This window comes from Dermochelys coriacea, chromosome 3, assembly GCF_009764565.3.
Source record: "Dermochelys coriacea isolate rDerCor1 chromosome 3, rDerCor1.pri.v4, whole genome shotgun sequence".
In the NCBI taxonomy this organism is placed as follows: domain Eukaryota; kingdom Metazoa; phylum Chordata; order Testudines; family Dermochelyidae; genus Dermochelys; species Dermochelys coriacea.
In genome coordinates, this window is record NC_050070.1 from 84,449,125 (window position 1) to 84,466,937 (window position 17,813).

A 17,813-nucleotide genomic window follows, 5' to 3' on the forward strand; every position below is an offset into this window, starting at 1 on the left:
GTCCACGCGCTGGGAAAGTGGTGAATGAATCACGTGCTTCCTCTGCGCCCTGATTTTGATTCTGTTGCTAACGCTAGAAAGCTGGGGGACAGACTGTTGTTGTGTGTTACTGCTGCAGTGAGAGGATCGGAACGCTTCGCTCACTGCAAGCGTTGATTAGTAGCAGCGGCTGACAGACAGCAACCTCGGGGGAGTTAGACAGGTATTGTATGGCTCTGAAGCTGGCAATGGAGATTTTGGTGCTGTGGTTCTGTTTACGGAATGGAGGAAGGGCCAACGTTTGAATGGCATAGCAAATGTGTAATAAAATATTTAATCGACATAAATAGGTTGCTACACACCGCTCAGATTGCCTGTCTCTGTGGAGTGGGAGGAGATGGAATAGGAAACCAGGTACAAATGGTTCATGACAGAGAGGTAGTTACTTGAGATCTTTACTTAATTTTATGCCAGACGTGTTCAGTTTGGAGTCTAGATGAGATTTTTGGAGAAAAGAGGTAAGTTGATCATAAAGCAGTTTTTAAAAATGTATATATCAAAAACTTTTATGCATGTTTTATATTTCAGCACCAAACAGTTCAACCCATTTTTAACATGAATGTCTTACTATTATTTGTTCTCAGGAAAAGTTTAAATTTTTCAACATGGGTTTCCTTTCTCAGAGTAAAACAGAACTGATGAACGGTAATAAGCATTAAAAAAGAAGTAAAGTAGAGATTAAATTAAATTTATTTCTACAGATAATAAAATGTAAACCTCAAAGTTTCCTTAGCTAGAGGAAAAAAACATAGAAATTAAAAATGCATGCTTAAAAAGCAGCAACTGCAAGAGTTTGTTTTGGAATAGTATCTCAGCATTGCCTAAGACTAGCTAAGTTGTTTTTTATTTAGAAAATGTACAATTGGAAGCAGTTGTTAACTACTTGTGATGGGATTTTTAAAGGAGCCCAAGGCCCTGTGCCTGCAAACATGTAGGCATGTGCTTAAATTTACTAGTATGAGTCGTTCCATTGATATCCGTGGAACTACTCATAGTAGTAAAGTTAATCATGTGCCTAAGTGTTTTCAGGATTAGGGCCTATTATGAAAGTTTGGAGTTCAATTTCAATGGGATTTAGATACCTAATTCCCTAGACTCCTTTGTGAATCCCAGTCTTGAATTCTGTAAATGACTAATATGTAGGAGAGCTTTCAAACCGATTGTTTTACTCAAGCCGTAAGTTTGGCTTAGTGAGGGCTTGGTCTGGAATCTCTTACAAGTCCTTTTAAATCATACATAGGAGAAAGAAAATAGTTTCAAATGCAAAGGACATTTAACTTTTTATGTTCATTCGCATTTTGAATATTATTACAGAGGCAGCAGACAAGTGTTACAATGACCCATCCCAAAGGAGAGTAATTAGTTTATTCAGCCTGGCCCCCTTACACTGGGTTATACAAATTGGTCTTGCACAAAATGATCAATGACAAGAGAAGTGATTAGTGCTCTAATCTAGGGCAATAGTTTACAATTGGACATACGCAAAGCAGGACAAAGGATACAGGCCAAACAATATAATGGGATACCTAGAAAATTAAATTGTATCCAACAACTGTTCACATTTCTGGTTTTAATCAAATATACTGGCACATGTTAAACAGTAATACTCTGTTACTTAAACCTGCTGGAAATATGTTTTTGTCTCTGTACAAAAAGAATTCAGTTTGAAAACATATGTTACAATCTTCTTCCCAGCATAGCTAGGGGTTGACCATTAGACATCTCAATAAATCCACTGTGTTCTGGGAATAGGAACTGGCAAAAACACTTTTAGAAAAATATCAAGGCAGGATCTCATCAAGACTTGGATACTTACGAATATAACTAACTACAGATGTTTGTGTGGACTGAAAGATTTACTGAGAAACATTTGCTTCCCAACATAAAAGTACCATACAGAATTGTGATAACTTAATGGCAGCAAAATAAGAAACTAGATATATGGGAGCATATGTTCTTATTTCAGATTAAAAGTTCTATTTTCTTCAGTTCACCCACATCTGGGAAATCCACAAGGAGACTACATTGTCCTCCTGTAGGGCCTGATCCAAAGCCCAATGAAATCAGTAGGAGTCTTCCCACTGACTTCAGTGGACTTTGGGTCTGTCCCTTAAAACTCCCCCATGGTGTGATGCATCAAAAACACTTGATAGTGGTTAGGCACTGTTCATAACTGTCTTACTTGTTCCCTTGCGTTCCTTGTCTGTTTGTCACATCAGTCTGTTGTATCTTGTCTTAAATTTGGGCCCCAGTTCTGAAAACACTTGTGCATGTGCTTAACTTTACTCCAGAATAGTACCATTGACTTCATGTGAATAAATGTTTCTAGAATTGGGGTCTTAGGTTGTTAGCTCTTTTGGGCAGGGATCTTCTTTTTGTTATATATTTGTACCATGCCTAGCATAATAGGGCCCTGGCCTGTAGGTACTATCACAATACAAATAATACTTAAAGTCCAGGTTGTTATTTGATTCCACACTCTATATCCCCTTATAGAGCGTGGATGTTTGATTGCTTATATAATGTGTTACTGTTCAGTAGCAATGTAACAAATACATGATATGTTTTCAGGAAATTAAAATTGGTTCCATAATCTTATACAGTGTGAATAAGATGCTGGTTATTGTTACTTATTACTAATTTGTGTACTTGTTATCAGAGTTGAAGAGTTTTTGCCTGAACGTCTATCATACAGCTGAAGAGCACAGATTGATTTTGGAGGGATGATGTCACACCAAGTGACTTTACGTTATCAATTTTTGTTTAGCAAAAACCACAAGCCTCACCTTAGCCCTCGATGAGCTTTTCCTTTGAAAACATTTTACAAAAGAGGCCAGTATCCCTCCATTTTACAGATGGAAAAACTGAGGCCCAGAGAGGGGGCTGTGACTTGCCCAAGGTCACTCAGCAACAATGTGATTAAACTCCATGAGATTTACTCAATAAATTCCAAAATGCAAGAACGCAAAAAGTATAATTCCAGAGTCAGGAATAGAAATTAGACAACGGGATTTCTTTAGAAATTCCAGTGGATCTGGTGTTTCCCACATCAGAAGAAAATTCACGATGTTCATTATAATATATGTCCTGATGGTCATCTCAAATGCAGCACATACCACCTGTGATCTCTGTGGAGAGGTTTGTTTTGTTTTTTTGGTTTTTTTTTTTTTTTTAATCTCATTCTTTGGACATATAAGAAAATCTCTGTGCATGTAGCAAATGTAATGTGCTCTTGAGGGGAAAAATACTGTCTCTAGGCTTGTCATGTACTGTACTGTACTTTGGTTGTAGACTTAAAGCACTGAGGTTTACAATATGGATGAATTTTACAAGATCTCTTCCACTGAGAGAATCCAGCAGTTGGAAAAAGAACTAGCTGTTCAACTGGCAGAGCTGAAGACAGAAATAGAAGACAATGGGGTACTTCAGGGTACACCAGATAGAGCTTACAGGTAAAGAAAACCTCTTGGTGAATGAGGAAAAGAGGACTGATTATGTCAATTATGTATTTTATAAGTGTCTGTCTGTTTCACGCACTTTTGTTTCCTCTTGTTAGAAATCTTACATGCCTAGTGATCTAGAGGCTTGGACAGAGACCTGGGAACCAGGAACCTTGACTCTTTCTTTCAATTATGGCTCCGCTACTGACTCGCTGTGTAGTATGGAAAGCTAATTCTGAACTCTTTTTTTGGAAATTCAGTGCCGTTCTATGTTTTAAATCCCTAAAACAAAATTTAAAATCTTCTTGCAGCCTTAATTAATCCTCTCACTTCTTTCATTGAAGAGGAGTGTCTTTAAGTGTTTTAATGTGGTTTCCTATCCATTGCTTTTGGACGTGATTCTGCAGCTCATATTCAAGTGAGAAATGGGCACTTGTATGATATTTAAAACATACACATTCATTTTTATTTAGTAGTATAAATATTTACTATTTAAAATAGTTTGTTAGTGTGTAAAATTTTTAAATATATCTACATAGGTTTGTGTGTGTGAGAGAGAGAGATTTGGTTCTTATCCTTTTTACAGCCTTGGACTTCAGTGTCAATAAATACTGGGTCCTGTCTTGCAGGCCTCAGTCAGGCAAAACCTTTATTTATTTCAGTGAGGATTTTAATTGAGTAGGGCTTGCAAGCCCTGCCCAGGTGTACAGTCGTGCGCTCGCGCGCGTGCGCTCTCTCTCTCTAATTTTTTAAACTTTTCTGCCTAAAAAAAGGTATATTTACTGTGGATAATATTTACCATTGCTTTATACCTCTTGAATTGTACTGGACCTTTCAAATTATGACAAAGGAATATATTAATTAACTGACACTGCATTATTTTCTGTCTGTAATATTCTTTTGGATAATCTTTCTATAGCTCTGTTCCAATACCAAAGGACGCTTCATATTTCAGAAAAGAAAGGGAGGTGATACTAAAGAAAGGTTTACAGGTAACTGAAGAATATACTAGCATGAAAAAAGTCACCTTTAAATATATTCTAAACAGTAACTGAGAACTAACTTCAGCTAAAGGTTGGATGCTTTTTTTTTTTTTTTTAAACGAACAAAACTGTAACTGTCTCCTTTTTTGACAATAAGGCGCATGGGGATAGGGGTGGGAAGAGTACTAATATAATTGTTTGTATAGTAGTGAAACAACACAACCCTTTATTTTCTCTACAACAGCTGTTCTTGTGATACTGATAATTTTTGGCCCAATCCTGTAGCCATTGCCCATGTGATCATTCCCACTGGCTTCAAAGGCTACAGGATCAAGCCCATAACGATTGATTTTCTTTATTTAAAATAAATCATTTTTGCATAGAATCTCAGGGTTGGAAGGGACCTCAGAAGGTCATCTAGTCTAACCCCCTGCCCAAAGCAGGACCAATCCCAATTTTTGCCCCAAATCCCTAAATGGCCCCCTCAAGGATTGAACTCACAACCCTGGGTTTAGCAGGCCAAAGCTCAAACCACTAAGCTATATTTTGTATTCCAGATTGTGAAAAATTAGTCTTCTGCTGAGACTTTTGTGGGGGGAGGGGTGGTTTTGCCTATTAGAAAACATGAACGCAGCATAGCATTTTTCCTGAGTATCTGTATTTGCCAATAAAGGTTGCTTGATGTCTAATTACCTGTGCTTGCAGGTAGCTGAGGCAAAACCTCTTGTTGTTCAGGCTGATGTCATGCAGAGGGAGCTAGAGAGCTGTCTGAGAAGAGAGAATACAGCAGAAAGCTTACCTCTATTACTGCACCAGGTAACTTTTCTACTTTCTATTCAAAGACTCGGACAATGTTTCAACATGTATGTCCTAGCCTGATGGTGACTAAATTATGACTTAAAGCCAGGATTAAACAAAACTCTGTTCTAAGGGCCATCTTGAAAATGGATGTGCTTAAAGCATTTCCTTGGATAATAAGGAACCTCTTGTACTACTTGGTTTGGTATCTGAAAAGGGATCAAAGTCAGCTGGGATGGGCTGGAACAACATTACTGTACTGCTGTGTGCCCCCATCTGTTTCTGTAGCCTTTGTTCTTAAGGTTTTTTTTTTTAAGTTGCTAATCCTAGTGGACGGATTCTGCTACCTTCCTCATGCTGATTAGTGCCTTACTAACAGTGGTGCAAGTAGAAATCATTTCTTGCAGGTACTGCACTCATGGGAGGGACACAAGGGGACATCATGTGACTCCTCCCTGGCCCCAGCCCAAGGCCCCCAAGCTCTCCCCATCCCCTCTGACATCTCACTTTTGTATATACAATGATCAACATGCTTAACTACTCACTTTCCCCCCAAATATGTAATATTCAGTCTGTTTATATGGAATATGGGATTTGAGTGAGGAGCCATTTCAGCATACGTTTGACTTATTAAAAGACAAATTTTAAGTAGAACTGTATGATAAACTGCTTTATGGTATTGTACTCAAACATTGCATTTCAATGGGAGATTCAACTTCCTTTATAGGAACAGACTCCTGAAACTCTTACCGGCCCACAAAAGTGGTCCATAGTCATGCAAATAGTCCCATTGTCTTCAGTGGGATTGATCAAATGATTAAGGGTTTACAGGATTAGGTTCCAAGTTGTAAATGGTTCTGGATGAAACTGACAATGCCTGAGCTATCAGATCAGAAGGAGCTTCATTCGAATAAAAATGAGCAAATGTGTGATAAGACTTAGCTCCGTTGCTAAGACGAGGAACATATTTTCAGCAAAGTTCTAGGCAGATTCTTGTGGCAGCTGGCTGGTTTAAGGCTGTCAGTGTCTGGCATTATAATCCTCACTTATAGTTCTCTCATGCACAAAGCTGGAAAATGAGGCATTTGTTTTCTTTGTTTTGCTGCTCCAGTTCTAGTTAACAAAATGCATGTTAGACTAGTTTGGCTGTAAAGAAGAATTCTATGTACGCTGGGGACAACACCTGATTCCTGTCAGGCTGAGGAACTGGGCTGACATCAGAATCCAAACATCCTCTAGTCAGTGCAAGCAGAGTCATTCCTCTAATGGACTTGATGTGATGCAGTACAGATATCATGGATAATTCAGAACAATGGGGAGAAACAGAATAAAAAACACTGTTTAAACACCTTTCGTCCCCCCCCACCCCTCCCCTCTTGAGGACTCCTGACCAATGTAACAGCACAATACATATGCTAACAAACTTAAACAAAGCCTTGCCGCTTTCTGCTCCTTTAAGGAGCAGAGTGCAGCACCCCCCCCCCCCAAGTCTTTCTGGTATCCCGTACCCACTAAAAATCTCTTGCTGGTACTGCGTATTGGAGGGTACCGCTCTGCTTGCACCACTGCTTACTAATGAGTAGAACCATTTTCTTTACTAGGACTACTTGTAGAAAAAGTTACCTCTCAGTGTGAGGATGGGTGGCAGAACAGGGATACTAAGGGACTGACTATTTCTCCCACTTATGTTATTCTCAGTACTACTTTAGTTCCCCATAATGTTAAATTGTTACCATTTGCTCAAGTGTGATACTTTGTTTATTTTTGGTTTCATTAAAGTTTTTTACAGACAGAATTACCCATCTTGTCCAGAGTAAATATTTACACATGCTTAGATGGAAGAGATTTTGTAGGCACAGCAGTGTTATTGAACAGCTTTATCCCCTCTATCAGGTAGGAAATCAAAAAATAGAAATATTGCACTTGTGCATGATATGTTCATGGTGGTTGAGATGGCTGTCTTGCACTTAAGTGACAAAGCCATTAAGGATAAGGATCATCCATAAAGCATTGAGGTCTTCAGATGAAAGGTGTTCATATGGTAGCACGTAAAATGTGCTATAAAGTTTCCAGCAAGAGAGGAGAACACACCACCTACCCTAAGAATCTACTGTGAGTGGAAAGAAATGAATATTGAATACAAGTGATTGAGTTGGGGCATAAATGTGTGGCCTTTTAGTACACATTTATGGTTTATTTTCAAAGGTAACCACTAGATGCCAAATGTTGTCATTACTATTTATTATGTAGGTCATTTCAAGAGCATCAGAAAGACTTTTTATATCACCCCCCCCCCCCAAAGTATTCTTCATATGCTATATGTTAGCAGAATATAGTTTAGAAAACTTCAAAAACATTTTGCTGGTACCTACGTTTGTTTTCTTCCCTCCATTTGTAAATCAGAGGTTTTTAGTGCTATGAGTCCAACTATACATTGTTCTAAAGAGCCCCTGTCACTCTAATGCTCAAAAATACCAGTGTTTTGAAACTAGTATGGCAATGGTCTTAACACTGTAATCGCACATTTAGCCCAGCAAGCTACTAAGTCATTAAAACCACATCACTTGGCAGCTGTGGAATTATATGGGTTTATTCAGTAAAATCTGTTTTGTGACTGAAAACCACAGGCTTTAGAATATAGGCCCCTTCTGAATCTCCCTACCAGATTATCATTTAAAAATGAAGCAAAAGCAGTTCAAGAAGTGTCGAGTCCAGTCCAGGAAAGTGGAAGGCTCTTGCCCATTCCAGCTTTCCATGCCCTCATTTATTGTATTTCAAAGAATGTAGCACTTGTTTTGTTCAGCGCAACATCCCTCCATTTCTACCATGAACCAACATAGATGCACATTGGCAGTGTACATGAGGAAACTTTCGCTGCTCTGGCATGTGCTGAACCTCTGTGACTGGAGAAAGGCCCAACTGTAGCACAAGAACTACGGTGTGCTAATGTGATTCTATGCAACGGTTGTGGGGGTTGGTGTTGTAACAGCCTGGGAGAGTATTTTAGGCTAGTGTGTATTGGGGAAATTGTAATAAGGAATAATGTTTAACTTAGTTTTTAATTAGTGCTTGTGCAACACTTGGGATATTGTTGCTAAATGAGGAAAAAATTACTTTCCGCTTTCCGATGAGCTCTAGTTTCCACCAAAAGCATTAGCAACTGGGGATGTCAATCTAGAACATTCACTAGCATTAAATTTCCTAAAAAATATACAAGGAAAAATTGTTTTTGAAAAGGTTTTGTTGTTTCATTCTAAAAGCATGATGTAAACTGGTGATCTGATGTCACAAATGCCACTCATTTATTAATCATTGCCATGTGGAGAATGGGGTGTATTTAATTGGAAAAAAGATTGTGAATGATTCTGAGTTTTTATACATTCGGATTTTAGACAGCTGGGTATATTAATTACAGCTTCTTTTACTGTCAGAGATGATTGCTAAGAAATTCTCTGTTTGAGACTGGAGGTGACCTTTTCTCTTAGCCCTGGTCTACACTACGAGTTTAGTTCGGATTTAGCAGCGTTCGATCAGTTTAGCCCTGCACCCTTCCACACTATGAAGCCATTTTTCCTGACTTTAAGGGTTCTTAAAACCGGTTTCTGTACTCCTCCTCGATGAGTGGATTAGCGCTGAAATCGACTTTGCTGTGTCCAATTTGAGGTAGTGTGGATGCAATTCGACGGTATTGGCCTCCGGGAGCTATCTCGGAGTGCTCCGTTGTGACCACTCTGGACAGCACTCTCAACTCAGATGAACTGGCCAGGTAGACAGGAAAAGCCCCGCGAACTTTTGAATTTCATTTCCTGTTTGGCCAGCATGGCGAGGTGATCAGCACAGGTGACCATGCAGTCCCAGAATCGCAAAAGAGCTCCAGCATGAGTTGGACCAGAGGTACTGGATCTGATCGCTGTATGGGGAGACGAATCCGTGCTATCAGAACTCCGTTTGAAAAGACGAAAGGCCAAAATATTTGAAAAAATGTCCAACGGCATGAAGGACAGAGGCTATAATAGTAGATCGTGCCAAACCAACCTGATCTCCTTCTTTGAGAAAGTAACAGATTTTTTAGATAAAGGAAATGCAGTGATCTAATTTACCTAGATTTCAGTAACGCATTTGATACCGTGCCACATGGGGAATTTATTAGTTAAATTGGAAAAGATGGGGATCAATATGAACATCAAAAGGTGGATAAGGAATTGGTTAAAGGGGAGACTACAACAGGTCCTACTGAAAAGCGAACTGTCAGGCTGGAGGGAGGTTACCAGTGGAGTTCCTCAGGGATCAGTTTTGGGACCAATCTTATTTCATCTTTTTATTATTGACCTCAGCACAAAAAGTGGGAGTGTGCTAATAAAGTTTGCAGATGATACAAAGCTGGGAGGTATTGCCAATTCAGAGAAGGATTAGGATATTATACAGGAGGATCTGGATGACCTTGTAAACTGGAGTAATAGTAATAGGATGAAATTTAATAGTGAGAAGTGTAAGGTTATGCATTTAGGGATTAACAACAAGAATTTGTTATAAGCTGGGGACACATCAATTAGAAGTAACGGAAGAGGAGAAGGACCTTGGAGTATTGGTTGATCATAGGATGACTATGAGCTGCCAATGTGATATGGCTGTGAAAAAAGCTAATGCGGTTTTGGGATGCATCAGGAGAGGCATTTCCAGTAGGGATAAGGAGGTTTTAGTACCATTATACAAAGGCACTGGTGAGACCTCACCTGGAATACTGTATGCAGTTCTGGTCTCCCATGTTTAAAATGGATGAATTCAAACTGGAGCAGGTACAGAGAAGGGCTACTAGGATGATCCGAGGAATGGAAAACTTGTCTTATGAAAGGAGACTTAAGGAGCTTGGCTTGTTTAGCCTAACTAAAAGAAGGTTGAGGGGAGATATGATTGCTCTCTATAAATATATCAGAGGGATAAATACAGGAGAGGGAGAGGAATTATTTCAGCTCAGCACCAATGTAGATACAAGAACAAATGGGTATAAACTGGCCACCAGGAAGTTTAGACTTGAAATTAGACGAAGGTTTCTAACCATCAGAGGAGTGAAGTTTTGGAATAGCCTTCCAAGGGAAGCAGTGGGGGCAAAAGATCTGTCTGGCTTTAAGATTCTACTCGATAAGTTTATGGAGGAGATGGTATGATGGGATAATGTGATTTTGGTAATTAATTGATCTTTAAATATTCAAGGTAAATAGGCCTAATCCCCTGAGATGGGATATTAGATGGATGGGATCTGAGTTACCCAGGAAAGAATTTTCTGTAGTATCTGGCTGGTGAATCTTGCCCATATGCTCAGGGTTTAGCTGACCATCATATTTGGGGTTGGGAAGGAATTTTCCTCCAGGGCAGATTGGAAGAGGCCCTGGAGGTTTTTCGCCTTCCTCTGTAGCATGGGGCACGGGTCACTTGAGGGAGGCTTCTCTGCTCCTTGAAGTCTTTAAACCACAATTTGAGGACTTCAATAGCTCAGACATAGGTGAGGTTTTTCGTAGGAGTGGGTGGGTGAGATTCTGTGGCCTGCGTTGTGCAGGTGGTCGGACAAGATGATCAGAATGGTCCCTTCTGACCTTAGTATCTATGAATCTATAATAGGGATCCACAGCAGTGCCGTGTGAAACTTAAGGAGCTCAGGCAAGCCTACCAAAGAACCAGAGAGGCAAACGGCCACTCGGAGTCAGAGCCCCAGACATGCCACCTCTATAATGAGCTGCATGCCATTCTAGAGGGTGTCCCTACAACTACCCCAGTCCTGTGCGTGGACTCAGTCAATGGACTCTCACGCAACAGGGATGCGGATTTTGGGGACGAGGAGGAGGTTGAAGCACAGCAAGCAAGCGGAGAAACCATTTTCCCCGACAGCCAAGAACTGTTTTTTACCCTGGATCTAGTATCTTCCCAACGCACCGAAGGCAGGCTCCTGGACCTAGAAGACAGAGAAGGGAGCTTTGGTGAGTGTACCTTTGTAAATGTAATACATGGTTTAAAAGCAAGCGTGTTCAATGATTAGTTTGCCCTGAAGACTTGGGATGCATTTGCGGCCAGTACAGCTACTGGAAAAATCTGTTAACATGTACTGGGATGGAGCGGAAATCCTCCAGGGACATCTCAATGAAGCTCTTCTGGATGTACTCCCAAAGCCTTTGCAAAAGGTTTCTGGGGAGGGCAGCCTTATTCTGTCCTCCATGGTAGGACACTTTACCATGGCAGGCCAGCAGCACGTAGTCTGGAATCATTGCATAACAAAGCATGGCAGCGTATGGTCCCGGTGTTTGCTGGCATTCAAGCAACATCCGTTCTTTATCTCTCTGTGTTATCCTCAGGAGAGTGATATCATTCATGGTCACCTGGTTGAAATAGGGTGCTTTTCTTAAGGGGACATTTAGAGGTGCCCGTTCCTGCTGGGCTGTTTGCCTGTGGCTGAACAGAAATCATCCCTGTTGTTAGTCAAGCAGTGGCGGGAGGGGTGAAGCGATCATTCCAGAGCATTCGGGGGGGGGGGGGAAGGGTGGTGTTAGTTGGGTTTGTGCTGAACATTAACCTGAAAACTGCAGCCCCTCCTTTTAAATGGCCAACCCATTTTAAAGGGCCAACCCAACGGGTGCTTGGTATGTGAAATGAGGGCGCTGCTGTTTGAAACCATTCCCACATGCTAGGAAGGTTGAAGCCAAAAGACTGTGGCTGACCATGTCTGCCTGCAAGCCGAATTCTGTTGCCCGTGGCACTGCTTGTGTGATCTCTCACACCATACTGGCAGGCCCTCAATATAAGAGGCAAAATGCGACCTTGTAAAAAAGCACATGTACTATGTAATGTTAACAGCTTGGTTCACCGTGAAAGAGTGTACCCATTGTTCTCTAAAATGCCTGTTTGTTTATAAAGACTAATCTCCCTTTTTACCCTCCCGCAGCTGCAAATGTTTCATATCATCTCTATCCCAGAGGCTATCAAAGATTAGAAACGGAAAAAAACGCACTCACGATGAAATGTTCTCTGAACTCATGCAGTCCTCCCACGCTGAAAGAGCCCGGCACAATGTGTGGAGGGAGACAATGTCAGAGTCCAGGAAAGCACAAAATGAATGCAAGGAGAGGAGGGACGAGCGAGAGGAGAGGAGGCAGGATGCAATGCTGAGGCTACTGGAGAATCAAACTGATATGCTCCGGCGTATGGTTGAGGTGCAGGAAAGGCAGCAGGAGCACAGACCGCTGCTACAGCCCCTGTGTAACCAATCGCCCTTCTCCCCAAGTTCCATAGCCTCCTCACACAGATGCCCAAGAACACAGTGGGGGGGCCTCCAGGCACCCAACCCCTCCACCCCAGAGGACGGCCCAAGCAACAGAAAGCTGGCATTCAACAAGTTTTGAAGTGCAGTGTGGCCTTGTCCTTCCTTCCTCCGCCATCCCACCTGGTGCTTCCCTCCTCCCGGGCTACCTTGGCAGTTATCCCCCCATTTGTGTGACAATTTAATAAAGAATTTATGAATTTGAAACAACAATGACTTTATTGCCTCTGCAAGCAGTGATCAAAGGGGGGGGGGGAGGGTGGTTGGCTTACAGGGAAGTAGAGTGAACCAAGGGGGCGAGTTTTCATCAAGGAGAAACAAACGGAACTTTCACTCCGTAGCCTGGCCAGTCATGAAACTGTTTTTTCAAAGCTTCTTTGATGGGCAGTGTGCCCTGCTGTGCTCTTCTAACCGCCCTGGTGTCTGGCTGCGCATAATCAGCGGCCAGATGATTTGCCTCAACCTCCCACCCCGCCATAAACGTCTTCCCCCTTACTCTCACAGATAGTGTGGAGCACACAGCAAGCAGTAATAACGATGGGAATATTGGTTTCGCTGAGGTCTAATGGAGTCAGTGAACTGCGCCAGCGTGCTTTTAAACGTCCAAATGCACATTCTACCACCATTCTGCACTTGCTCAGCCTATAGCTGAACAGCTCCTGACTACTGTCCAGGGTGCCTGTGTATTGCTTCATAAGCCATGGCATTAAGGGGTAGGCTGGATCCCCAAGGATAACTATAAGCATTTCAGCATCCCCAGTGGTTATTTTCTGGTCTGGAAAGTAAGTCCCTTGCTGCAACTGTTGAAACAGACCAGAGTTCCTGAAGATGTGAGCGTCACGTACCTTTCCCAGCCATCCCACGCTGATGTTGGTGAAATGTCCCTTGTGATCCACCAGTGCTTGCGGCACCATTGAAAAGTATCCCTTTCAGTTTATGTACCGGCTGCCTTGGTGATCTGGTCCCAAGATAGGGATATGCGTTCCATCTATCGCCCCACCACAGTTAGGGAATCTCATTGCAGCAAAGCCATCCACTATGACCTGTATATCTCCTAGAGTCACTACCCCTGATAGCAGCAGGTCAGTGATTGCGTTGGCTACTTGGATCACAGCAGCCCCCATAGTAGATTTACCCACTCCAAATTGATTCCCAACTGACCAGTAGCTGTCTGGCGTTGCAAGCTTCCACAGGGCTATCTCCACTCACTTGTGAACTGTGAGGGCTGGTCTCATCTTGGTATTCTGGCGCTTCAGGGCAGGGGAAAGCAAGTCATAAAATTCCATGAAAGTGCCCTTACGCATGCGAAAGTTTCGCAGCCATTGGGAATCATCCCAGACCCACAACACTATGTGGTCCCACCAGTCTGTGCTTGTTTCCCAGGCCCAGAATCAGCATTCCATGGCATAAGCCTGTCCCATTGCCACCAGGATGGCCAAATCTCTGGGGTCCATACTTTGAGAGAAGTCTGTGTCCATGTCCTCATCACTCTCCTCACCTCGCTGCCGTCACCTACTCACCTGCTTTTGCAGGTTCTGGTTCTGGTTCTGCATATACCTCTGGATAATGCCCGTGGTGTTTAGAGCAGTCACAACTGCTGCGGTGATCTGAGTGGGCTCCATGCTTGCCGTGGTATGGCATGAGCAGGAGAGCAGAGTGGCAGTGGAAGCGGCAGGTGGATAACAATGCTGACAGCAATATGGCGCCTGCACGGAAAAAGGCACAAAATAATTGTCGGCCGTTGCTTTCATGGATGGAGGAGCAGGCTGGCAGCAGACAGTGCAGTACAACTGCTAGCCACTGTCATCTCCTGGGTGCTTGCAGTGCTGTTGGCTGGGAGAGTAGCCTGTGGCAGAGTGGTCCCCTCAGGGATTGAGCTCACAATTCTGGGTTTAGCAGGCCAATGCTCAAACCACTGAGCTATCCCTCTGCCAATATTATAGGCAGGACTGAATCTCCATTAGACAAAACTTAAAGAAGAGAATGACCTGAGTCACTCCCATTTATGTCCAGGCACCCCTGACAGACCTCACCAAGACCAGCCAAGAGCACCCAGGAGACAACAAGGACAGATACCAGTCGTACTGCACTGTCTGCTGCCACAAGGCAATCAGCTGCTGCTTTGTAGCAATATAGTCCCATGTCTGTCAGCACCCAGGAGACGTACAGTGACGGTGAGCTGAGCGGGCTCCATGCTTGCCGTGGTATGGGTGTCTGCATGGGTAACAGAGGAAAAAAGGCACAAAATGATTGTCTGCTGTTGCTTTCATGGAGGGAGGGATGGGGTGCCTGATGATATGTACCGAGAACCACCTGCGACAATGTTTTTTGTCCCATCAGGCATTGGGATCTCAAACCAGGATTCCATTGGGTGGCAGAGACTGTGGGAACTGTGGGATAGCTACCCACAGTGCAATGGTCCAGAAGTCGACATTAGCCTCGGTACTGTGGACACACTCCGCCAACTTAATGGTCTTAAGTGGGGACGCACACAATCGACTGTATAAAATTACTTTCTAAAAAATCGACTTCTATAAATTTGACCTAATTTCGTAGTGTAGACATACCCTTAGACTGCACATATAATTTTGTCTGGGAAGCAAGAGCCTCAAAATTACTCCCAAAGTAGGATTTTTCACATGGTGGGAGTGCAGAGTTCTTTTAGTTAATTAATAGATTGCATAAAGAAACAAACACAGGAAAACTATGGTCTTTTCTCTCTCTACATAGAAACAAATTGGTCACATTATGCAGGAGTACAATGATGCTGTTCATAGAGCTACGAGACTGTCTGCCGCACGACAGAACTTCCTGACCGGAAAGAAAAATCCTGTAAATATAGTGACACAGGAAGACCTGGTTATTTATATGCAGTGGTTAGTGTGTCACCTGCACTCTCTCAAGGCGATTCACAGCTACCTTAGGGTAAGAGAGCATTGTGGACCATGCAACATAATTGCCAACCTCCGCACTGCAAAACGTTAGCATTTATTAAATGTAATAATATTTCACAGGGAAAATGTGATTTTGCTGGAGCGAAGGATTGAGAGTATATCTCAAAACTCTATGTGCTTGTTGTTTTAGGGGAACAAATCCTTGCAAGAATGCTGTAGCTAGTGTAAAAATCTCTGATGAAAAAAGAGAAACTCAGGAAATTCAAAGTTAAGGTTAAATTTTAAAAGAAATTCAGAGATATGAAAGTATTGAATTGCACAAGCAAAGTGCCCTGTAACATGCTGGCAATCTAAAGGCCTGCTAACATAGTGGATAATTCTGCTAGAAAAAAGATAGATAAATTCTTCTGGCTCATTGAGGTAAATAGGATAATGAGTCCCCTGGGTATAATGTAAATAGACTGCTTGGGTTGAAGACGATCAAGGGTATGGGCAGAGCAGTCTAGAAAGAGAACACCTGAAATCTTCTCTCCAGGCTATCTTTATAATCAGAGGCCTGGTCTACACTAGGATTTTATATAGGTATAGCTACGTCTCTCAGGATTGTGAAAAATCCACAGCACAGCACTGAGAGACATGGATATACCAACCTAACCCCCAGTGCAAACAGCGCTATCTTGGCAGAAGAATTCTTCTAACAACCTAGCTATTGCCTCTCAGGTAGGCGAATAAATTACTCAGAAGGGAGAATCCCTCCCATTGAAGTAGGTAGTGTCTGCACTGAAGTGCTACAGCAGCACAGCTGCATTGGTGCAGAGGCACTGATGTAGCATTTTAAATGTAGGCATATCCTTGCCGTGGTGGTGATTGGTTAATAAAGCCAAGCCCCAGGAAAAATGAGTTTGGACTTTGTCTGTTTGTATGCTAGATTGGGAGTGGCATTTGCTCACACACCCTAGTGATTTTATTGTATAATCACTGAAAGTAGTTTTTAGTTGTTTATTTGTATCTTTCATAGTACAAATGACAGACAATCATGGTTAACTTTTTTTCTCTTCTGTATTTATTTTTTCCCCCATTAAGTCGCAGACTGGGTGATTTTAGTGCTTTTTAAGTGAGGTGAAATAACGACACATGCATTTATATTTTCAGGTACTCCAGTATTTGCCCATCTCTCGCAGAATGGAGGTAGTTATTGAGAAACACCCTGAGGTGGCCCAGGATAATGGGGACAGATTCAGAAGTGCCACTATGTCGGAATCCTTATCTTCTAATATTCACTTCTCTCTTTGCCCCAGCATTTCAGGAAGAGAGGGTGAGAAATAATCGCATTTCCTTTAAAACCACACTAAAAAGACCTCTAGAGTCGAAGTAATCTGTTGATGTGTACTCTTGAGACAGGTCAGCAGTCTTGGTTTGGAAAATATTAAATGTTATTCTTGTTTTCACATCTGAGTGCAGCTTGTGAAGCCAGCCAGCATCTTGTAGACTTGAGAAGGCTTCAGAGATCTAGAGCACAGAAGTGAAAATCTGAAGGGGTGGGTCCCTTCATTTTGCAACCCTCTGATTGTAGGGGAGGTTTGTATGTTGTTGCAAATCCTGATTATCTGAAGGGCTTGTATGTGTATTGAGTCATAATAACAGCATATTAGAAAAACACTGCAGGACTAAACTTGATGGGGAGTCTGGCATATTGTTCTAATTATACTAAGCATTGAAATGTTATTCCTGTCTTTTGCATAAACATTGCTTAAAAATATGTTTCAATAGTGACCTCTTTATGGAGAGATTTATGGTTAAAAACTAGGGCTCTCAATTCATCGCAGTTAATTCAAAAGAATTAATCTAGATTAATCACCGTTTTAATCACACTATTAAACAATAGAATACCAATTGAAATATATTAAATGTTTTGGATGTTTTTCAATATTTCCATATATATTCTGTGTTGTAATTGAAATCAAAGTGCATATTATTTTTGATTATAAATATTTTCACTGTAAAAATGATAAACAAAAGAAATAGTATTTTTCAATTCACCTCATACAAGTACAGTAGAGCATTCTCTTTGCCATGAAAGTGCAATTCACAAATGTAGATTTTTTTTGGTTACATAACTGCACTCAAAAACAAAACAATGCAAAACTTCAGAGCCTACAAATCCACTCAGTCCTACTTCTTGTTCAGCCAATGCTAAGACAAACCAATTTGTTTACATTTACAGGAGATAATGCTGCCTGCTTCTTATTTACAATGTCACCAGAAAGTGAGAACAGGCATTTGCAAGGTATTTACATGCCAGATATGCTAAACATTTGTATGCCCCTTCAGCCACCATTCCAGAGGACACGCT

General features: G+C 41.8%; 1 protein-coding gene across 3 annotated transcripts in view; it reads left to right on the forward strand.

Annotated features, from left to right (window-relative positions):
• Window positions 1-17,813, forward strand: part of LOC119852731 — a 143,634-nt gene continuing 125,821 nt past the window's right edge. For 2 of the 3 annotated variants that reach the window (XR_005291796.2, XM_038394346.2), the window contains exons 1-7: window positions 1-202; window positions 3,331-3,491; window positions 4,399-4,471; window positions 5,168-5,278; window positions 7,040-7,153; window positions 15,297-15,491; window positions 16,613-16,775. Coding sequence is in view for 2 of the 3 variants with exons in the window: in XM_038394346.2 (XP_038250274.1) it covers window positions 3,355-3,491; window positions 4,399-4,471; window positions 5,168-5,278; window positions 7,040-7,153; window positions 15,297-15,491; window positions 16,613-16,775 (793 nt within the window). In the remaining variant the exon portion in view is untranslated. The remainder of the gene's footprint in view (window positions 203-3,330; window positions 3,492-4,398; window positions 4,472-5,167; window positions 5,279-7,039; window positions 7,154-15,296; window positions 15,492-16,612; window positions 16,776-17,813) is intronic. The other variant, XM_043510788.1, reaches the window with a different exon arrangement.